Raw genomic sequence first — 22,465 nt, forward strand, 5'->3', positions numbered from 1 at the left:
TATTCTAAAAATACCCTAGATCTAATAGTATTATAGAAGTTATCTTGTAGCTACTATAACATGTTTAAAGTAGGTTTAGGATTTAAAATCTAAGATTTACACCGTGTAAAAATTATTGAATAACTTCTATAATGTAGAGAAGCTATCAGTAACGGTTATAATGTATTTATGGTGAATTTAGGATTTAGGGAGCTACATAATAGTTTCTTTAACTATTTTAAATTGATTTTAATGAAGTTTAAATAATTTTAACTAAGTTGATAAATTATTTTTTGATATAATAATATTTAGAGATCTTAAATCTTAAACACATACTAAATATGTTATAGTAACTACCCATTAACTTCTATAAATTATAACTACTTAGTAATTTCTATAGTTTTTATATGGTACAAATTCTAAATACTAAATAATGGGAAGAATGCCTATTTGATATATATATATATATATATATATATATATATATATATATAAAAGATATACCCCTTTTGATGATTTTTAAAATTTGGAGTGCTCTTTACCGAGACACTTATAGGCTGTAAGTATTTATAATTCCAATACAAAGACATTGTTCAAAATCAATGAGTTTAAGGAAAGAAATAGGTGACAAATGTTTGAGATTTTAAAAGTATACTTATAAGCAATAGTACTAGGCAAAAGCAGCATCTATAGATAAAGCATAAATCTCAAAAGTTCTCACAACAATATAGAATTCTAAAACATATAAGACATTCATCTTGTCATTAAATTTTATTTGACAACACAACCATAAGTTGACAAGTGTTAGTAAAAATATAACACATAACTTGAATCAACATGAGTGAAAAGTGATTTTTGAACATAAGAGTTATGAGGAGGTTAAGGCAACAACTTGTAATAGAAAAATAATAGTGTAAGAATTAGTAAATTTAAAAGGTTAAATTTGATTTTTTTTTTTTTTTTTTTTTAAAACTAGAGTACCTCAAGTATACAACCTGAAGGTCTTTAGTGAAAATTGTGAAACTTAAAGGAGTCAAATGACATTAAACCCACCCACAGCAATCCGTCTTTGATACGCTGCGATACCTTTTATTCCTTTTCTTCTCTATTTCTCTCGCTCGTTTATTTGTGGGGCGAGGTCGAGCGCCACGCTCTTCTCTCGACCGACCAGCCTCGCTCCCAGATCTCAGCTGGCGAAGAAGCGTAATCCTTCTTTTCCGATCGGAGGTGGGCGGAACTCCTTCGCCCGTCCTTATGCTTCCGCCGACCGGCGTCACCTTTTGCTGTTTTTGGTCTTCAGGGCGTTAGACTTCGGCGTCCGGGTGCCATGAAGGGGCTCGATGCGGGAGGAAACCCTAGGAGCGATGCCGTCGGGAGCTTCTCCGCCAGTGGATCAGGTGGGTGTTTGCTTCTTCGTATCCTTGGGATGGCTGTGGACCTTAAAGTTCTCCTTCCTTTTTTTTCGCGAGGAATTTAATTTTCTCTTATCGTATGCTGGAAATAAATTTTACGAACTAAGCAGATCTGATGGACCTGGAGATCGATGCTTGAATTTATTTATGCTCGTTTACAAGGAGCAGTCTGAATGCTTCTTCATGTTAATATGAAGCTTAGGTTGTGCTTGGGTTATTGACAATTTTTGGTTTAAGGGTTTTGCAACTTTGCAAAATATTTACAGTGAGATTTCCTCTCTGTTTTATAATTAGTTTTTGCTGGAAGGCGTTCTTGATGCTCTTTCTTTTGCTATTTGAGTACCTTTCTTCTTGACGCTCTTGCTGCCAATCCTAAATGTTAGTAGGAATTCACGTTTTTTTTCCTTTTTATCGTTGTAACAAGAGCTTATCTTACCCAATGCAGCTCATAGACTTGTAACTTGGTTTCATGCTCTGTGCAGATAGTAGTCTTCTGTTTGATGCTTCACAATATGCATTCTTCAATAAAGGTGGCATGGAGGAAGTTGAGTTAGGTGGTTTGGAGTATGATGATGACTTTCTTGGTCTTGAGGAGGAATCCAAGTTTCCTTCTCTTGGTGATAAAGAGGTGAGTTAGTTTTATGAATACAAATCTTTGGGCTGTAGTCCATGAGCTGTGACCATTGCTGTTAACCATTTTATTTATTTGGATAGGTTAGGTATTTTAGATATGGGTGCCTAAAATTCAGATACTTGGTCAAGAAATCACCAGAGAATAACATACCACTTTGATTCCATTGTGGTTTGACCTATGCAATTGTCTTTTGTGCGAATTGCTTAGTATGAATAAACAAATGGGGTTAAACATCACGATAGTCTAACAAGCTGGATTTAGCAAACACTAATATGGTAGATGCTAGCTAATCAAATTGGCAAATACAAAAATAATTAGGTGGAGGATGAGCATTTGCATATACATTATTAGTGACTTGGGCTCAATACATATGCCTGCTGTACCCGTGCTGGCATGACACACTCATATGTGTGTTCCAAAAACGAGTTTGAGCAACTGGACTCATTGCACATGGAATGATGAGGAAAGAGATATATGCTTTTCTTTTTCTGATATTTCTCATGATTTCATAATTACTATCCCTTACATATTGTTGGAAATCAACTTTATGATTATTTTGAATAGTGAGTATGACTATAGGTAATCAGTGCAAACTAAGATAGGTATTTTTTTTTTTTGCAAGGTTACATGTGAGAATTTGTTAAGTTACACCTTTAATGATCATGGTGATTTAAGATTTCTTCTCAGCATTGTCATTCGTGATGCAAATTTTCAGATTCTTATTTTTGTTTCTTTCATTATCAATATTGATTTGCTTTGACCTTTCACCTGCTTCTCCCTTTGTCTAATTCATGTTTCTAACCTTTTCATTTTTGGTTTATCTTGAGATTGCTTTCTTTTATTTTGTAGCTCCTTTGGCTTAACTTTGTTCACCAAGTTTTCTATGTTATCAGATTTTTGTTAGATCTTTTAGTTACTGTTATTATCTGCTCAAACCGTATTTATAATGTTTTTGCAAACTTTTGTAGCTAAAATCAATTTTATTGTGATTTCTACAGATTGAAAGCTTAGGGTCCTTATCTGAGATTGATGACCTGGCAACAACTTTTAGAAAGGTAAAATATATACATATGCTCATTTGACTAGAATATCTTGTATTTTCACTTTAAGTCAGGTACTGCCATTTTTTTCACAGAAGCCATATAATGATACAAAGTTCACGACAGTTCTGTTGAGTTCTTTAGGGGAGAAATAAATAGTAATGCTATAGGAGGTTTTGTTGGTGTTATATGAATGTATACAGGTTCATGTGCTCATAACAGATGGCTAAATTTTGTTTCATACTGTTTGTCGAGATCTCTTTCTTTTTTATCATGCTTGGTTCATAATTGAGTTATATGGAAAATAGAAGAAGAATGCTTTAAGGAAGGCATGTATAAAATGACGGCAATATCACATTTAATTGGTAGTTCCTTAGCAGTACAGAATCACACTTTACTAGTTTCAGTCTAAAACTTACAACCAGTACATCTGGAACTAAATTACCTAGATAGGGTGAAAAAGATGTCAGGAAAAATTGTGAGTCGGGGATTCAGCCTAATTTGTCTCATTATCAAGTTAATGTTGATCTCATTTGTCTCCATCATCATTGTCATCATCATCAAGTAGATGAGTTTGCCACCGACCATTTGGGTCTATTATCTGAATTGGTTCTCTTCAATTAAGTTCTATGCAAAGCTATACCACCAGTAATATTCAAATATTAAATTGTGGTTTATTCTTGACATAATATCTTTGGTCTCTCTACCCATTTCACCTTGTATCTAATCTATTCTATCATAATGTTTTTTTTTTCCATTTATTGGATTTGCACCTAATTTTTCTATTTTATTCTTTATAGTAACTCCATATATCCACCCTAACATTCTAATATATACAATGTTAAATTTTGTATACTCTTATCCATAAACAACAAAGTGTTATAATGCCACTCAGCAATTGAGCTTGTTTTGGTTGCATACAATTTCATTGGCACAACCTCTGTGCTAGATTTTGTTTATAGGATCATGTTGTTGAGACACTGGATAACACTTGCAATATATTTTCACATAATATTATTGACAAGCAAAGATGATTATTACAAACACGTTAGTAACAAAATATACATCTCAACTAGATCATATAATTAAAATTGTAACAAAATCTACAACGAAACATCGTTCATAAATAGAAAATATAGAATAGTATATATGCAACAAGCATAAGGAAGGTCAGAAATCATATGCAAAATTTCAATCCCAATAGCAGTGATGTAATCAGAACAAGAATAATAGTATTGCACCAAATGACTCACCTTGGGCTAATTTGGGATGAGTACGAATACACTGCACATGTTAGTACATTATGGAATGTTAGACTTTGTAGAACCCTTTGGCCTCTAATTATAGGTTGAACGTCGTGGTAGTTGCGATGTGAATCATGTTTTCCCTAAGGATACATCTTATTTTTGTCAGTTTTTTTTTTTTTTAAATTCTTCTCTTTATTCTATTCATACAATTTCCCTCTCTTAGTTTGTATTGAGGTTGTGATGTATTTGTGTTCTTGTAATTGTAGGCATTCTTCACCTAATATATAGTCATGCAGGGTTTAGCCTACAATTCACACCTACAGAACATTAGACTACTTGTTTTTGCCTGCTTATCTAGATTTTGGTTTCTTATGTTCTTTTAGATGCTTCAATATTATCCTTGTGCCTTTTTGTCAATGATGGGTTCTTTTTTTGCTTATGTTCTCTGATTAGTGGCAGACTAAGTTATAACAGTGGTTTGTATGCTTCTGGAGCCCTCTGATATTGTTTGTTGTATGATATGCAATAAATTGTTATCATTTTTTTTTTCCATGCATCTGCTCTTTGTTGACTGCCTATCTTTGTGTTCTCAGCTGAACAGAGTCGTCAATGAACCAAGGAGTGTTGGTGTTATTGGTGATAGAGGGTCTTTTTCTAGAGAAAGTAAGTGATAATGTGATCTATTGCAAACTAATCTTTATGTGTTTGCTGTTGACATTATGTTGTTTTTGTTTGCATTTCTCACCCATGAGGAACTTTTAGAGAGTAATATCTAATGATGCAAGTGACATAAAAGAATGATCTTCCAACAGTCAAGATTTGAGGACAAAAAATGACTTGGATATTTCCAACCAAAACACTTCATTTTGTATGTTTTTCGTGCGTGCGTTTTGTATTCCCTCCCCCGTTTGCCACCTTTTTCTGGTTTTGTTAGCATTGATGTACTAAACTCTTGGTATAATGTTAAATGTTGCAAAACTCAATTGTTTCTCATGCTAATAGTAAGATATATGGTCACAATTGGAAGTGGGAAATATGATATATCATTTGAAAATTGAGTCAATCATAAAAGCATGAATTTTCAGCTGAGAAGAGTGAGATCATATATTAAGGAGAACTAGAAGTGATACAAGGAAGTGTTAAAAATTTCTAGAAGTCTGCCAAATTGCTAATCGTAGGAAAAGAGGGTATAAAGATTTAGGCAATATAAACTGTGTACTTGATAAAGATCGAAATGTGAAGGAAGCCTAATCCAATTCAAGATATCAAGGTGCATAGGTGGGTGATCGTTTGATCTATTATGTACATGCCCTAAAGGAAACATGATTCAATTTATATTAAAAGTAGTTGACTCACTCTTTCAATGGTAAAATAATTAAGGAATGATAGATTATTTTACAATATATATATATATATATATATATATATATATCTGTGTGTATGTGTGTTTGGAGATTAAATATATTGTATCAGAGTCATAAATATATTCATAATAGAGATATGATGTGATTAAAGAAGATTTAAAGAAAATAAAGAATGTATAGAAGTGCAAGTCCTGATGATATTACAGTTGAAGTCTGCAAGAGTTTAGGGGGATATTGGATTAAGTGACTAATCAAAGTTAGATAAAAAATTCCTGGTGAATGAGATTAAATTTTTTTTTAGCACCAATTGATTTGAAGGAAAGGTGATGAACAATTTTTGTTTAATTATAAGTGATTGAATCAGTGAGTTATACTATGATTCTTTTGGAAAAGGTCATTGATAAAATACTAAGAGGTCAAAAAATATTGAATAATAAATTTAGTCTATGCTTAGAACATCGACTATAAATTCTGTTTTTTTTTAAAAAAAAAATAAAACAACTAATGGAGAAATATGGAGAGAACAAGAATTTGCACGCAATTTTTTGTCCACTTAGAAAAGGCTATGAGCCTATGAGAGAATTCCTAGACATTTTCTGTGGTGGATTTTAAAGAAGAAAAATATTAATACATATATCCATGTGAGATGTAATAAGAACATGTATGATAATAAAATGTTAGTAACCAAGTGTGTAACAAATGATTTTTCTTTTTATATTATTATTGTAAGTGTAAATAAAGGCTCATCTCTACGATCTTGTGGTTGCAGATATCAGATGAACTTCTTTGTCATACTTAGAACAAATTTTCGTTTTATGCTTTTATCAACTGATATGATGCTAATTAATGAGAGTGTAAATAGTCCTGATTCAATCTTTATGTAGCCCTTAATTTTTCTCTTAGTTCTATCTGTCGACAGATGTAAAAATTAGTATCCAAATTCTTTTACTAATTCCTATGTTCAATTAGAATATCCTTGAGTCGTTTTTTTGTCATATTAACTTATTTTCTCGAAACTTCATCTATTATTTTCAGTATATAAATTACATCCATTTTGAAAATGCCTTTATCCTTCTTATCACTCATTTAAAGAGTATTCTCTTCTTCCTCTGCCTGTATCAATCTCCATGGATGTATATTAGATTGGTATTGCTTGATACACTTTTCTCTTTACTTAATCTTCTTCTTCAGATCCAAATAATAGATGTTATATTCTACCATTTTATACTTAGCTCAATTTTCAAGCATAACAAAAGTTCTAGTAGCAACTGATTCCTTTCTAAATCATTGACCACGCTTCCAATTGATTCAATTCTCTATATAACCTTGATATTAAGTTGAGCCATTGCATATTATTTTCTTCTTGTAATCTTCTATGTTGTTCTTCTCTGTTAACTATCACACTGTTAATCCTACTTCAAAATGGCTATATTTTCCTTTTAATTTTCTTCCAAAAACTTAACACCTACTCAGGTTCTTCTAATGCGGACTGGACACAAGAAGCTGATTTTCCAAGCTGGATTGATCATCAAATATTTGATGCTGAAGATGTGCAAGAAAGCAAACGGTGGTCGTCACAACCACATGCTACTCCATCTCAATTTGATGAACTAAAGTCCCTGTACCGTACATCTTCTCATCCTCACCAACTGCAGCATCATTACTCTATTGAATCAATCAATGTGCCCAAGTCATCTTTCACTTCCTACCCACCACCTGGGGGACAAAGCCTTCCTCTAACACGCCATTCAAGCTTACCATCAGTGGGTATAGCAGAGCTGATATCTACTCCAATTCCTTATTCTGGTCCTCAAAATCAGTTGGGAGGATTGCGTCATGGTCTTCACTATAATCCAAGTATGCAGTTTACACATTCTGGTGTTTCATCAGCCAGTTTGCCAAGAAATTACTTGTTGAATCATTCTGACCTCTTTGCCGGGGAGAACTGCAATCTGTTGCCTGACTTATTTTCACATCAGTTACCTCCACAAGGTGGTTTAATTTCACCACAGTTTCTGTCACAGCTACAACAGCAGAGATTGCTCCGGCAATCCCTCACCCATTACTCTCACCTGCAACCTAATTTATGCAACCGGTATTATCATCCTCAGATGATGACAAACAACTTTGAGTCAGTTAGTGGAATGCCTAATTTTAGAGAGCATAGATTAAAATCTCACAGAGGAAAACAGAATATGCGATTGTCACAACGGTCAGAAACTGGCAGCTTGAAGAGTGACAGTGGTTTTCAATTTAGATCAAAGTACATGTCCGGACAAGAAATAGAAAGCATTCTGAAAATGCAGCATGCGGTGACACATATTACTGATCCTTATTTGGATGATTATTACCATCAAGCATGTCTTGCAAAAAAATCATCTAATTTAAGATTAAAGCAACCATTTTGTCCAACAGCAATAAAGGATCCTCCATCACGGTCACGTTCTAATAATGAATCTCATGTTCAGGTTGATGGACTTGGAAGAGTTTCATTCTCTTCGGTTCGCAGGCCTCGTCCTCTCCTTGAGGTTGAGATGCCATCTGCATCAGGTGATGATCAGAAACCCTCTATGAAGCCTCTTGAGCAGGAGCCTATGTTGGCTGCTAGGATCACTGTTGAAGATTGTATTAGCCTTCTTCTGGATGTGGATGATATTGATCGAGTTCTACAGAATAACCAACCACAGGACGGTGGGTTGCAACTGAAGCGGAGAAGACAGGTTCTTCTTGATGTCATTGCTGCATCACTCCAGCTTGTTGATCCATTTGGTCCTGGTAAATCTGATAACTCAGTCGTGTTTGCCCCAAAGGATGACCGTGTTTTCCTACGTATCATTTCTCTTCCGAAGGGTAGAAAGCTCATATCACGCTATCTTCACCTTCTGCCTCCTGGAAGTCATCTGACAAGAGTAGTCTGCATGGCCATTTTCCGCCACCTTAGGCTTTTGTTTGGCGGTCTACCTTCAGATCCTAGTGCAGCAGAGACAACCATCAACCTTTCCAAGACTGTGTCTTCATGTGTGCGCAATATGGAACTTAGCGCTCTTGGTGCTTGCCTGGCTGCAGTGGTATGTTCATCTGAACAACCACCTCTGCGTCCTATTGGAAGTTCAACTGGTGATGGAGCCAGCATAATTATAAAGTCTGTTCTCAATAGAGCTACAGAACTTCTAACAGAACCCCACGTCACAAGCAACTACAGTTTCGCCAATCGAACTCTGTGGCAGGCATCTTTTGATGCTTTCTTTGGGCTTCTAACCCACTATTGCCTGAGCAAATATGACAGTATAATGCGAATGCTGCTTGTCCAAGCATCTGGCATTTCAATGGCAGGACCTGAAGCAACCATAGCCATTAGCAGAGAGATGCCTGTCGAGCTGTTGCGTGCAAGTCTTCCTCACACAAACGAACATCAGCGCGAGATGCTGCTTGAATTTGCTCAGAGGTCCATGCCTATTACCGATACTGGTACTCGTGGAGGTCAGAGCAGACCTGATAGTTCTGAGTCCGTGCCAGGATGATACACCTAAAGATACAAATCTCTCGATACCACTCAAGTGATTTCATTTCTCTCCATTATGTTTGAACACAGAGATACCTGATGGCACACTACACTTGAATCCTGGATCACAAATCAGTCGTAGGTTTCGGGTAAAACAGAGATAGTTTCACTCCTCTCACTTCAACTTCTATGTTCGAATAGAATAATGTTAACATTCATGCAAGAACGTTGGTAGAGTTGCAACTGTGGTTTCGTCGAGGGAGCTCAGTTTTGATTGCCTGCCTTAGTTCTCCTTGCAAATGTGATAGTGATAGAAATTGTACAGGACCTTTTATCGCCATCTTCTCTTGGACTTGAAGAATCGCCAAATTGTGTTTTATGTGCAGACTGCTTAATTTAGGAGTTGCTTAAATTCAATGCTGGTGGCTTTCATGGTAATTGCATTGGTGATGTTTCAATTAAAATCATTAGAAAAAATAATAATAAATAATAAATAAATTTTTTGATCTTTTGTTAAATTCCTACCATTTGCAACGAATAAACTGAATGGTGACTATGGTCTGATACTTGCTGGCTTTCGATCCAACTCTTCCCTGGGTCTTTCCTGACCCTTGCATCCTTCATCATAGTTTGAACAAAAGCCTTTCTTTCCCACATACTCGTCGAAGCGTACATCGTAGATAACGCGATGTAAGGCGAAGGGTCTTCTGGTCTCATTTCCATGATCCTTTGCGCCACTGATTTCACAAGATCGACATTTCCATGGATCTTGCACGATGCAAGCAGAGCTTCCCAAACGAGTTGGTCAGGCTCGAACGGCATTGCGTTTATCAACTCCATGGCATCCTGAAGCTTTCCAGCGCGACCGAACAGATCAACCATGCAAGCATAATGCTCCATCTTCGGCTCGAGCCCATGTTCCGCACTCATCGCACCGAAGTAGCTGCATCCATGAGCTACCAGACCCAAACGACTGCAAGACACCAGGACACCAACAAAAGTGTAGTCATCTGGTCGAATGCCTTCTTTCGACATCTTGTCAAACAATTCTAGAGCTTCTCCTTCACGACCATGTTGCGAAAACCCTGTGATCATGGCGTTCCAAGAGACAACATCTCTACAATTCATCAACTCAAACACTCTCCGTGCGAGTTCTACACACCCACACTTAGCATACATCGCTATAAGAGAGTTATGGACTGAGAGATCGTCGCCATTCCCTGTCTTCATAGCCCGGCAATGCAACTGTTCGCCAGCAGCAAGACTCGCTATCGTCGACGATGCTCGAATTGCGCCCGAAATGCAATACTTAGCAGGACCGATTCCTCGCCGGAGCATCTCCCTAAACAAGACTATTGCTTCTTCTCCACATCCGTTCTGACCATAACAAGTCAGCAATGCAGTCCAAGAGATCATATCTTTCACCCTCAACATCTTGAACAATCTCTCAGCCTTTTCGATAAGATTGCACCTTCCATAAAGTGTGATCAAGGCATTGCAAACTGATACATCTGCTAAGAATCCCTGTCTCAGAGAATAGCCATGAATCTCCTCTCCCAATCTGAGTTTTTCCATGCCTGAACAAGCTCCAATGGCGCTCGCAACCATGAAGCGGTCGACGACCACATTGCTTCCGATCATGCTTCTGAAGAGATCTATCGCGCGGAGATCGTAGCCATTTTGGGTGTAGGCGACGAGCAGCGACGTCCATGAAACCGCATCCATGTTCACCCTGGCGGAGAGTCTTACTGCTTCGCCGACGCTGCCGCACCTTCCGTACATCGATATCAGAGCGCTGCCCAGTTGATCATCGACCTGGACGCCGAGCTTCAGAACGCATCCGTGAACTTGCTTGCCTTGGCCGAGCCTTTCGGGTGCGTCGAAAAGCTTGATCAGACTGACGAATGTTCTGTCGACCGGCCAGATTCGATCGCCCATCATGTCCCTGAAGACTGTAAGGGCAGCTTCTCGCGTCTGATCGCCGCGACTGGTGGCCAGAGAGGTGATGATGGAGGTGCAGATGACTGTGTCCTTTTGGGGAGTTTGGAGGAAGGTGCTGAATGATTCGTTAAGCTTCCCGCACTTTCCGTACATGGCGATCAGCGTGCTCGACACGAAACGGTCTCTCTCGACGCCGAGCTTGACCGCGGCGCAGTGCGTTTGCTGCCCAGATCTCAAGTCCCTGGCGCGAGAGCAGCCCGCGATCACGGTTCCGAGGTGGCTGGCGAGAGGAAGCTGGCCGTCGTAGCCATGGACCACCCTTCTGGCCAGGAGTTCCTTCAGCGAAGCCACGGTTACATTTGGGTGAGGCATTTCGTCGAACAGATCGCGTGCGTAGGCGGGCATGGAGAGGGATGCGTAAGCTCGGAGAAAGCCGTCGCGGAGGAAGGTGGAGGGGAAGCGTCCGAGCTTGAGGGAGAGGCGAGAGACTGCTCGTGGGTTTTTCCTGTGCTTGAGGTACCGAGAAAGCTCGTCGGAGGAGATCGGAGAAAGTTCGTCGGAGAGGCTCATCGATGTCTTTTCTTTTGATAATTAAGAATTTAAATGGAGAAAGTGTGTTTTCCCTGCATTAGTTTAATTGCCCTTTTGAAGTTCCCTTCATTGCCCTTCTTATTGTCTTAAATTACTTCCCAATAACATCAATCTGATTCGTTTAATTTTGATCAGACGAACCAAATTAAATCTGAATTTCAAATATTTATTACGATAAAAATGATCTTTGAGTAAATTAGAAAAAAATTTCTCAATCATAATTTTAATTTTGTATGTAGTCTTATGTCTAAAAAACTTTATTTTCACTCCCTACCTACAAAGTTTCATTTGCTTCAACTCCCCCATACAAATATCATTATCTAATTATCCTTCAGATTTTTTAGATACAAAAAGTCTAAAAATGATTATAATTTCTCTTAAATTCAGCACTTTAAACTAGAATCCAGTATATTTCTATCAAAACTCAGCACTTTAAACTAGAATCCAGTATATTTCTATCAAAATTGACCCCTCATATTTTTTTAGATATAAAAAATCTAAAAATAAGTATAATTCTTTTTAAATTCGACACTTTAAATTAAATTTTAGTATATTTTCTATCAAATTGAACATGACTTTTTCCTACTTAATATAATTTCTTCTAAATTCAGCACAATTTAAAAAAAATCTAGTATATTTTTTATCCAATTGAGTATCATTTAAAGAAAATTTAGTATATTTTTTATCTAATTGAAGTGGAAAAAGAGTCGTGCTTGTTGGGGTTGCAAGGTTGCAAACATAGTCCCATATTGGAAACACATGGGAAAGATCATGGGTTTATAAGAGAAAAGATATCTCCATTGGAATGAGGCCTTTTGGGGAGAGCCCAAAAGCAAAGCCATGAGGGTCTAGGCCCAAAGTGGACAATATCATGCTAAAGTGGAGATATCTAAATTCTTTTGAATCAAAGATATCTCCATTGGCATGAGGCCTTTTGGGTAGAGCCCAAGAGAAAAGTCATGAGGGCTTAGGCCCAAAGTGGATAATATCATGCTATTGTGGAGATATCTAAAATTCTTTTCGATCCTACAAGGAAACATAGTCCCATATTGGAAACACATGGGAAAGATCATGGGTTTATAAGAGAAAAGATATCTCCATTGGAATGAGGCCTTTTGGGGAGAGCCCAAGAGCAAAGCCATGAGGGTCTAGGCCCAAAGTGGACAATATCATGCTATTGTGGAGATATCTAAATTCTTTTCGATCCTACAGTGCTCAATTTGATAGAAAATATACTGAATTCTAGTTTGATGTGCTGAATTTAAGAAAAAGTATACTCATTTTTGGAGTTTTTATACCTAAAAATATCAGAAGCAATTAGGTAAATTAGTGTCTATTATATTTGACTATGGAGTGAAAACAAAGATTTTGGTCAATGAGGACTGCATGCGAAGTTGAGTTTATGATTGGGGATTGCATGCAAATTTACCCATCTTTCTACTCTTCTTATTCCATCGATTGGCGAGCTTGATTCTCAAAAATGTCGTAGAAGTCAGTCGCCAATCCTTTGCTCTGGCCGATGTCGATCTGTTCCGCGAAGTCGCGGTCGTAGAATTCCAAGAATTTGCGCGTTTCTGTTCGATCTGAAGCCGTGGATATTTCGAAGAGAGCGGAAGCGATGCCTGGCCCGGTACCGTCGAAGTTGCCGGAATCGCTGGCAGCAGCGGCGGCGTCCGGAGGACCGTACGTCCGTAGTCAGGCAGAATAGGGCCGCACTCCAGCCGTGATCGGACGACGAAGAAGCCGGAGTGGCTCAGTCAGAGGGCATCGCAGGGGGAGAAGTACGGGTTGCTGCAGGAGTCGCTCTCGGAGTTGAAGCCAAACACGGTTTGTGTTGAGGCGTAGTGTCCCAAGATCGGAGAGGTCATAGTGATTCCTTGATCAAAATTTTAGTGTAGATTTACTAATTCTTGGTTTCTTGCATCAAAATTTTGAAACTTTGGAGGTAGATAGTTGCCGCTTTAATTTTGTTTCTGATAGATAACATAAACTCCAACTTATTATTAGAAATTATAAATGGAAAAATAATCAAAAAGCTTTAAATGTGTTTTGGATGATTAAAGGGTGCATCTAATGAAGAGGTAGTATGCCTCTTAGGAAAGGATGCGATCTACATAATCCATTTTGAAATGGATGGATGAGATTTAATTGAACCAAGAGGTTCTTATACCCTTTTATATGTATAAATAAAGCCTCTCACATACTCATTCATTCACTCACTTCCTTCAAAGCAAAACAAGTATTGCATTCTTGCATTGGAGAGTTTAAGAAGCTTCCTCAGTTCGGAGGTCTTGCGATTTGAAGTGCTGCTATCGCAAGATAAAAGTCGTTGTATCTTGGGAGACGATTGTCGTATTCCGTGAGCACCGTGTGCGGGGCAAATTCGTCTTAAAGAGATAGAGTATAATTCTAGTCTCGACTTAGCTGAAAACGGTGGTATACATCATTCTACCTGCACTTAGTTTGCATCAGCAATAAAAGACCCAACATTTTTAAGACGAATTTTCTTTGTGCAAACTGATGGCTGGAATCAACGATGTTCCAACCGTCGTTCCAACCGGAGAGAAGCCGGAAAAGTTCAACGAAGTCGACTTCAAAAGATGGCAGCAGAAGATGCTGTTCTACCTGACAACATTAAACCTCGTACGATTTTTGCATGAAGACCCGCCAGCCGCTATAGAAGGAAATTCTGATAGTAAGGTTGCATGCGATGCGTGGTCGCACGGAGATTTCCTGTGCTGTAACTATGTTCTCAATGCATTGGATAACACGTTGTATAACATGTATTGTTCAATAGAGACAGCAAAATCTCTATGGGAGTCACTTGAAAAAAAATACAAAACCGAAAGCGCCGAGTTGAAGAAATTCATCGTCGACCGGTTTCTGGATTTCAAAATGTTGGATTCCAAGAGCGTAGCATCTCAAGTCCAAGACATGCAATTGATAAGACATGATCTGGATGGTGAAGCCATGAAGCTGAACGAATCGTTCAAAGTAACCGCGGTAATCGAGAAACTCCCTCCGTCGTGGAAGGATTTCAAAAATTACCTAAAGCACAAGCAAAAAGATATGAGACTTGAAGACCTAATCTTGAGGCTACGAATAGAGGAAGATAATCGAAAGATGTCCGACTCTAGAGGAACAAAGCAACAGTCGACGAGATGTCCAATCTGGCTGAGCCAAAAGCTGAAGCAATCCAAAAAGAATGCTCAATGCAAGAAATTCAAGGGGGCACATGCTACAATTGCGGAAAGCCAGGACACATGTCCAAGGATTACAGACGCCCGAAGAAACCAACCAAGAGTCAGAAGGATACTGCTAACCAAGTCGTAACTTCTGACGACATGGAATTGGATCTCACTGCGGTCGTGTTTAAAGCCAACACGGTGGTGGATAACCCGAAGTAGTGGTGGATCGATACTGGAGCAACCCGTTATATCTTTCTAAATAAGGCGATGTTCTCCAAGTATACTCCGATAAAAGTGAAAGCTCTATATGGACAATTTCATGACATGCATCCCCGATTGTCGGACTCGGGAAAGTTGTTCTGAAAATGACGTCTGGGAAAGAGCTAACGCTCATTGATGTGCTCCATGTTCCCAACATTAGGAAAAACCTAGTTTCTGGATCAACACTTGTTAAGGTCGATTTCAGACTAGTATTCCAGTCAAACAACTTTGTATTTACAAAAAATGGTATATTCGTAGGTAAAGGGTACTTAGAACAGAGTTTGTTTAAAATGGTTGTAATGACTGTACACCGTGAATTTGATGGTAATAAAATAAAAGCTTCCAGTTATGTTGTTGAGTGTTTTAATTTATGGCATGATCAACTTGGGCATGTCAATAATAATACTTTGAAATGTCTCATCAAGTTAAATTTATTACCAAACGTCAATGTTGACGAAACACACAAATGTGAAGTGTGCGTGGAAGTAAAAATGACGAGACTACCTTTTTATTCGATGGAAAGGTCAACGACTCCTCTAGAGTTAATACATAGTGATCTATGTGATTTAAAATTCGTGCATACTAAAGGAGGTAAAAAGTATTTTATTACTTTTATCGATAACTGCACGAGATTCTGTTATGTCTTTCTTTTAAGAAGTAAAGATGAAGCCTTAGAAACTTTCAGAACATATAAAACAGAAGTTGAAAATCAACTTCATAAACGAATTAAAATAATTCGTAGCGATAGAGGAGGAGAATATAGTGCCACGTTTGATGAGTTTTGTTCAGAATCTGACATTATCCATCAAGCAACAACGCCTTACTCGCCTCAATCAAATGATGTTGCTGAACGTAAAAATCGGACACTAAAGAAAATGATGAATGCCTTGTTGATAAATTTAGGTTTACCCCAGAACTTGTGGGGGGAAGCTATACTATCAACAAACTACATTCTCAACAAAATCCCTCACAAGAAAAATGATAAAATACCATATGAGCTATGGAAAGGCCGCGAGTCATCGTACAAATACCTAAAGGTATGGGGGTGCTTAGCAAAGGTCAAAGTACCTAAGTCAAAGCAAGTAAAGATCAGATCTAAAACGTTCGATGCGATATTTGTCGGATATGCTCATAACAGTAGTCATATCGATTCATAGTTCACAAGTCAGACATTCCTGATATTCATGTGGGAACAACCATAGAATCTTGGAATGTGATATTCTTTGAAAACATATTCCCAAATAAGAAGGGAAACATTTAAAGTGATAACAACGGAAGTTCTAACGAAAATGACATTTTTGAACTTAGTTATCGTAAAAGGACTATTGACAATCAAAGCGAAGAGTCACGTCGGAGCAAACGAGCTAGAGTTGAGAAATCGTTCGGGCCAGACTTCATGACTTTTATTAGGGTTGTAAACAAGCCGAGCTTTGGGTGTTCAAGCTTGTTTGATAAGATAACCGAGCCGAGCCAAGCTTAAAATGAACCAAGCTTTTGAAATGAGTGTTCAAGCTTGGCTTGATTTATTTTTATGAGCTTAAGCTTGTTTAAAGCTTAGCTTGAGCTTGGTTTGTTTAGATGTTATCAAGCTCTCAATTCAAGCTTGACTTGAGCTTGGTTCAAGCTTGGCTTGAGTTTGATTTGAGCTTGGTTCATTTAGATGTTATCGAGCTCTCAATTCAAGCTTGTTTGATTGTTTGAAACTTTTAATTATTTGATTAGTTATTAAGATTGATAATTTAAATTTATTTATTTTATTATTTATTTAACATATTGAAAAGAGTTTTATTAATAAATATGGTTCGTGAACATTGTTCACAAACATTGTTCACGAACATTGTTCACGAACGTTGTTCATGAATGTTGTTCGCGAACGTTAACGAGCTGAACACATATGTGTTCAAACTTGTTTGTTTAGCTTAACAAGTTGTTCAAACTTATTTGTTTAATTAATCTAATGTATATTGAACGAGCATAAATAAGCTCTTACCAAGCCGAACACCAAGCTTGTTCACGAACGTTTGGTTCATTTACAACCCTAACTTTTATGTCAAAAATGGACCCAAGAACATTAAGCGAAGCTCTCTCTAGTCCTGATGCCTCAATATGGAAAAGAAGCCGTCAATAGTGAAATCGAGTCCATCATGAATAACCATACTTGGAAATTAGTAGACCTTACTTCTGGTACCAAACCATTAGGTTGTAAGTGGATACTAAAATGTAAGTATAAAGTTGATGGATCAATTGACAAGTATAAGACCAGACTTGTAGTCAAAGGATACAAGCAAAAGGAAGACATTGACTACTTTGATACCTACTCACTGGTGACAAGGATTATATCCATACGAGTGCTGATAGTCATCGCAACACTATATGACATTGAAATACACAAAATGGATGTTAAGACTGCGTTCTTAAATGATGAGTTGGAAGAAGAAATCTATATGGAGCGACCTGAGGGGTTCGTAGCTCTAGGAAAAGAGGAAAATGTGTGTCGACTTGTTAAGTCGTTGTACGGACTTAAACAAGCGCATAAACAATGACACGAAAAATTTGACAAAATAATGTCGTCAAACGAATTCAAAATAAATGAATGTGACAAATGTATTTATGTCAAAAACACACCTGAAGGTCATGTAATAATATGTCTATACGTAGACGACATGCTTATAATGGGCAGTAATCATGAGGTAATCATAAGTACAAAGAAAATGTCGACCAAGAATTTCGATATGAAAGACATGGGTCTAGCAGATGTTATATTGGGAATTAAAATTCTCAGGACATTCGATGGAATAGTTTTGACACAATCCCATTATGTAGAGTCAGTATTGAAAATGTCCAATGCGAACGATCTCTCTACAGTGAAAACACTTATGGTTCTAAGTCAACACTTAGTGAAAAACCATGGTGAGCCCATATCGCAATTGAAATATTTTCGAATAATAGGCAACTTGATGTATCTCACAAACTGCACACGTCCGGATATTGCCTGTATGGTCAACAAGTTGAGTCATTTTACAAGTAATCCAAATGACACTCATTGGAAAGCATTGATGCAAGTTCTTAGATATTTGAAATATACTATGAACTATGGATTACATTACGGAAAGTATCCCACTGTCTTAGAGGGATATTGTGATGCTAATTGGATATCATATACAAAAGATTCCAAATCCACTAGTGGGTATGTATTCATAATCGGTGTAGGAGCGGTATCTTGGGAATCCACAAAGCAAACATGCATAACTCGGTCAATTATGGAATCCGAGTTTATAGCATTAGACAAAGCAACTGAAGAAGCTGAATGATTGCGGAATTTCTTGAAAGATATTCCGAGCTGAACGAAACCTGTGTCCGCCGTACTTATACACTGTGATAGTCAATCGACGATTGGAAGGGCACAGAGTAGTATGTATAATGGTAAGTCTCGACATATACGTCGTAGACATAAGACCATTAGGCAGTTGATCTCGAACGGAGTGATTGCAATCAACTATGTCAAGTCCAAAGATAATTTGGCAGATCCTCTTACGAAGGGTAAGTCGAGATCAAGTATACTGCTCATCGAGAGGAATGATATTAAAAATCTACAACTAAAAACGACTGTAGCGGTAACCCAACCTTGTTGACTGGAGATTCCAATAATTTGGTTCAATGGGACAACGAAGTTACAGAAGTTGTGTTACAGCACACGAGATATATTATCATTATCTCTATCCCAATCCTAGGATAAACTTGTGTTGTCCTACCACATGTAGTGAGGATAAGCTTATGCTTTTAATGACTTCTACACTTTATAAGGTGGAGTATGATAGAATACTCTTGATAGAAGTGCCACCTATGTGAGTGTGAAAACTGGCCGTTTTCATTGAAACACTCATGAATCCAAGATGATATCCATGACCAAAATGGAACCATCCATGAGAACCCAAAGTATGTGAGATAAATCTTTGTGCGGGTGTTATTGTCCTAGTATACACAAACAGCTGAGCAGTTCAAGACATCACGTTCACTACGCAGCCTAGTATGCTCGATAGCATTCCATTACGGAAGGTTCAAAGCCACAAACATGCATTATTTTTCATTTATGTGGGGGGATTGTTAGAAATTATAAATGAAAGAATAATAAAAAAGGTTTAAATGTCTTTTGGATGATTAAAGCGTGTATCTAATGAAGAGGTAGTATGCCTCTTAGGAAATGATGCGATCTACATCATCCATTTTGAAATTGATGGATGAGATTTAATTGAACAAAAAGGTTCTGATACCCTTTCATATGTATAAATAAAGTCTCTCACATACTCATTCACTTACTTCCTTCCAAGCAAAACAAGCAATGCATTCTTGCATTAGAGAGTTCAAGAAGCTTCCTCGGTTCGGAGGTCTTGCGATTTGAAGTGCTGCTATCACAAGATAAAAGTTGTTGTATCTTGGGAGACGATTGCCATATTCCGTGAGCACCGTGTGCGAGGAAAATTTGTCTTAAAGAGATAGAGTTTAACTCTAATCTCGACTTAGCCGAAAATGATGATATACCATTATTCTACCTGCACTCAGGTTGCATCAGCAATATAGGACCCAACACTTATATCAGTTTTTTTTCTGAATAAATAATTGATATTAAGATCTTTTTGTTATAAGGATTCTAGGGATTCCACAAATTGCATGATTACAAGTGGAACAATTTTGTGCACATAAACCACTGTTCTTGAATAAACTGTTCTACGTGTCAAATTGTTTATCCCTTGTGCTACATCAATTTGGAAACAGAGCCCTGTGTGAGTTTTTTTTCCCTTGAAGCTTACCATGACTTTGGTGTTTTGGACGTAATGTTGGAATGGAGGGGGAGGAGCTAGTTGTGAAAGTGATGACATTACAACAGCCACAATTATGCTTCTAGGAGATACATGCACCCCGGGACGTAGATTCTGCGTCGTTAAGACCAACAGGAACCCAACGCCACCGGATCCCATGGAGCCTGTGAACACAGCGAAGGCAATCTCTAATTGGGAGTAGTTGTTGTTATTCATATTAAAATTGTATGCAGTTTTATATTGTAGCTATGGTATGCTCTTGAGCTCTCTATTAGGATTTTAGTTATCGAGTAGTTGTGCTATTAAATTGAGAACTAATCAGAAAATTTTCATGTTCAAGAAGCTGTAGTCATTCCATTCCATTAACTATCAACTTTTAACTGACAGCTAATGTTCAGAAGTGCAGTACATGGAAATAATGAAAGTAAGTAACAATTTAATTTTCATTTAGGCAATATAATGATTGCAATTAAATTAGCAATGAGTAAGCTGCATTCTTGTGCATGAGTTCAAAATATATTGTTTCTAAATTATAGTGATTGAATCTCATTGGCCAAAGAATTGTATTCATTTCATAGTTGAAATGAAAGAGTGGACTATGTTGTGCAGTTCTTACGAGTGTTGATCGTAATGAATTGCCTGACGATGGAAGTGGCCACTTTGCGGAGACAGTAAAAGCTTTGGAGGTTTGTAAAATTTTCTTTTCACACTCTAGTTTCTATACGTGCTTATGCTCATAGGTGCGAAGGATTGATGGCTTCTCACAGCTGTTTGTTTGTGCTCCAGAAACTCAAACCTGAAATATTAGTGGAGTGTTTAACTTCTGATTTTTGAGGTGATCTTGGGGTTGTTTCATTATTGGTAGATTCTAACCTTGATGTATTTGCCCACAACATTGAAACTGTAAGGTGATTGCAAAGAATTGTCAGAGATCCTAGAGCAGGGTAAGAAATACACAAAAGTAATTATTCAGTGTTAATTGATAATCTCATAGAATGAGTCTCACTTTATTTGATATAGCAATACACCTACCTGATGTTCATTAGTACCAGGTTTTATTATTTTGGGGCAGGTACGAGCAGAGTCTATCAATCCTAGGAGCATGCGAAGGTACACAAGGAGGGGATGGTGACTAAGTCTTCCATCTTGGTGAGTCAGATGAGGAGGTGAAGGAAGACATGGCTGATTTAAGGGCTATTGATGTTGATATTCTTATATTGGGCCAGTACTTACAGGTCTGACGATATGATGCAACCTAGAATGGAAGTTGAGTTTTTTTTCTTTCTTAATCCTTTATATACATCTGTTTGTTTTTGAAATATTTTGCAGCCAACACTGTTACACTTGACTGTCAAAGAGTATGTAACCCGTGAGAAGTTTGCCTTCTGGAAAGAGTATAGAGAATCTGTTGGTTTCCATTATGTTGCTAGTGGACCTCTGGTGAGTATGATTGTATCATCTGATGCTTACTAAAATTTATGTGTTTGTTAGAAACTTTCGCATATGCTGCGAAACTAAATTAGAAATGTGTTTGTTTGTTATATTTCTTCATGAGTTTAGTTATCGAAATGTGATTATTCTAATTGAAATGTTATTATCATGTTATTAAGAGATAACTGTGTGGCACTAATTGAGCTTCAAAAGTAGATTGTGCGGCAATTGAGAGTATTTTTTGCACCACATTACCTTTTTCACATTTTCTGTTGGCAATTCACAATCTTTAATCCTTCATATACATCTGTTTGTTTTTGAAATCTTTTGCAGGAGAGTTTTTTGTTCAGAAATTGGTGAAAGGTTCCGAGACATCCGCAAATAAAATTTAGCGATCGATCATCTGGTGCACTTCAGCTCCTTTCAGTTATTTCATCTCTATTCTTTTTTCAACATAAACATCCTAAAAACGAAGAGAAATGAGGGATTGATAGAAACAAATGAATTTTGAATGTGAATTTTGACAGCTACAGTTTTAATAGGTTTTGTGAGTTCTGTGTTGGATCCAGTATCTCCCGGAGTGCGCAAACTGATACTGATCGTCGAGGCTAGTGTTCAATACTATCTCCGTAAACGATATTGCTCCGCTATGGTGCTAACAGATAGCAGCAATTCGTTCCTAAGATACAACGACGAACGTCTCGGAATCGTAGCACTCCAAATTCCGAGACCAGCGAACTTTCTCGTAGGTTTTTTGGACTCTTAAATACACAAGATGAGATGAATGCTCAAGAGAGAGTAGAATAGATGAATTCGATGATTCGATTGATATTTCCAGCATCTGGAGGGTTCTATTTATACCAAATGAAGAGGTTGAATGCCTTGTTGGGTGAAAGGATGTGTTCTTTGGGCTGAATCGATCTGGATCGTCCATTCTGAAGAGTTATAACCCTTCACATATCCCACTTTAATCTCATCCATCAGATCTGAAGAGTTGTGACCCTCAGATCTTGCCTATTGTCATCAGCCATCGGATCTGGATTTACTGATCCATTCGA

At 37.5% G+C, this 22,465-nt stretch overlaps 2 protein-coding genes and 1 pseudogene across 5 annotated transcripts; 2 read left to right on the forward strand and 1 right to left on the reverse strand.

Annotated features, from left to right (window-relative positions):
* Nucleotides 1-1,071: 1,071 nt before the first annotated feature.
* On the forward strand, nt 1,072-9,616 carry LOC122008446 (protein PAT1 homolog 1-like). 4 transcript variants are annotated; one of them, XM_042564178.1, is made up of 7 exons: nt 1,081-1,376; nt 1,502-1,593; nt 1,686-1,769; nt 1,874-2,019; nt 3,024-3,080; nt 4,906-4,975; nt 7,150-9,616. In XM_042564178.1, the coding sequence occupies exons 4-7, from the start codon at nt 1,927-1,929 to the stop codon at nt 9,195-9,197; spliced, it is 2,268 nt and encodes a 755-aa protein (XP_042420112.1). In that variant the 5' UTR covers nt 1,081-1,376; nt 1,502-1,593; nt 1,686-1,769; nt 1,874-1,926; the 3' UTR covers nt 9,198-9,616. The 4 variants fall into 4 exon arrangements, with proteins under 4 accessions (XP_042420111.1, XP_042420113.1, XP_042420110.1 ...); XM_042564177.1 differs by lacking the exons at nt 1,502-1,593; nt 1,686-1,769 and having other exon boundaries at nt 1,072-1,182; nt 1,280-1,376; XM_042564179.1 differs by lacking the exons at nt 1,502-1,593; nt 1,686-1,769 and having other exon boundaries at nt 1,075-1,206; nt 1,280-1,376.
* A 75-nt stretch (nt 9,617-9,691) lies between these two features.
* Nucleotides 9,692-11,689, reverse strand: LOC122010682 (pentatricopeptide repeat-containing protein At4g13650-like). The gene has a single exon (XM_042567186.1). The coding sequence runs from the start codon at nt 11,687-11,689 to the stop codon at nt 9,692-9,694; it is 1,998 nt and encodes a 665-aa protein (XP_042423120.1).
* A 1,501-nt stretch (nt 11,690-13,190) lies between these two features.
* LOC122012375 lies at nt 13,191-21,799 on the forward strand (annotated as a pseudogene).
* Nucleotides 21,800-22,465: the final 666 nt, after the last annotated feature.

Source organism: Zingiber officinale, chromosome 8A (assembly GCF_018446385.1).
Source record: "Zingiber officinale cultivar Zhangliang chromosome 8A, Zo_v1.1, whole genome shotgun sequence".
Lineage (NCBI taxonomy): Eukaryota > Viridiplantae > Streptophyta > Magnoliopsida > Zingiberales > Zingiberaceae > Zingiber > Zingiber officinale.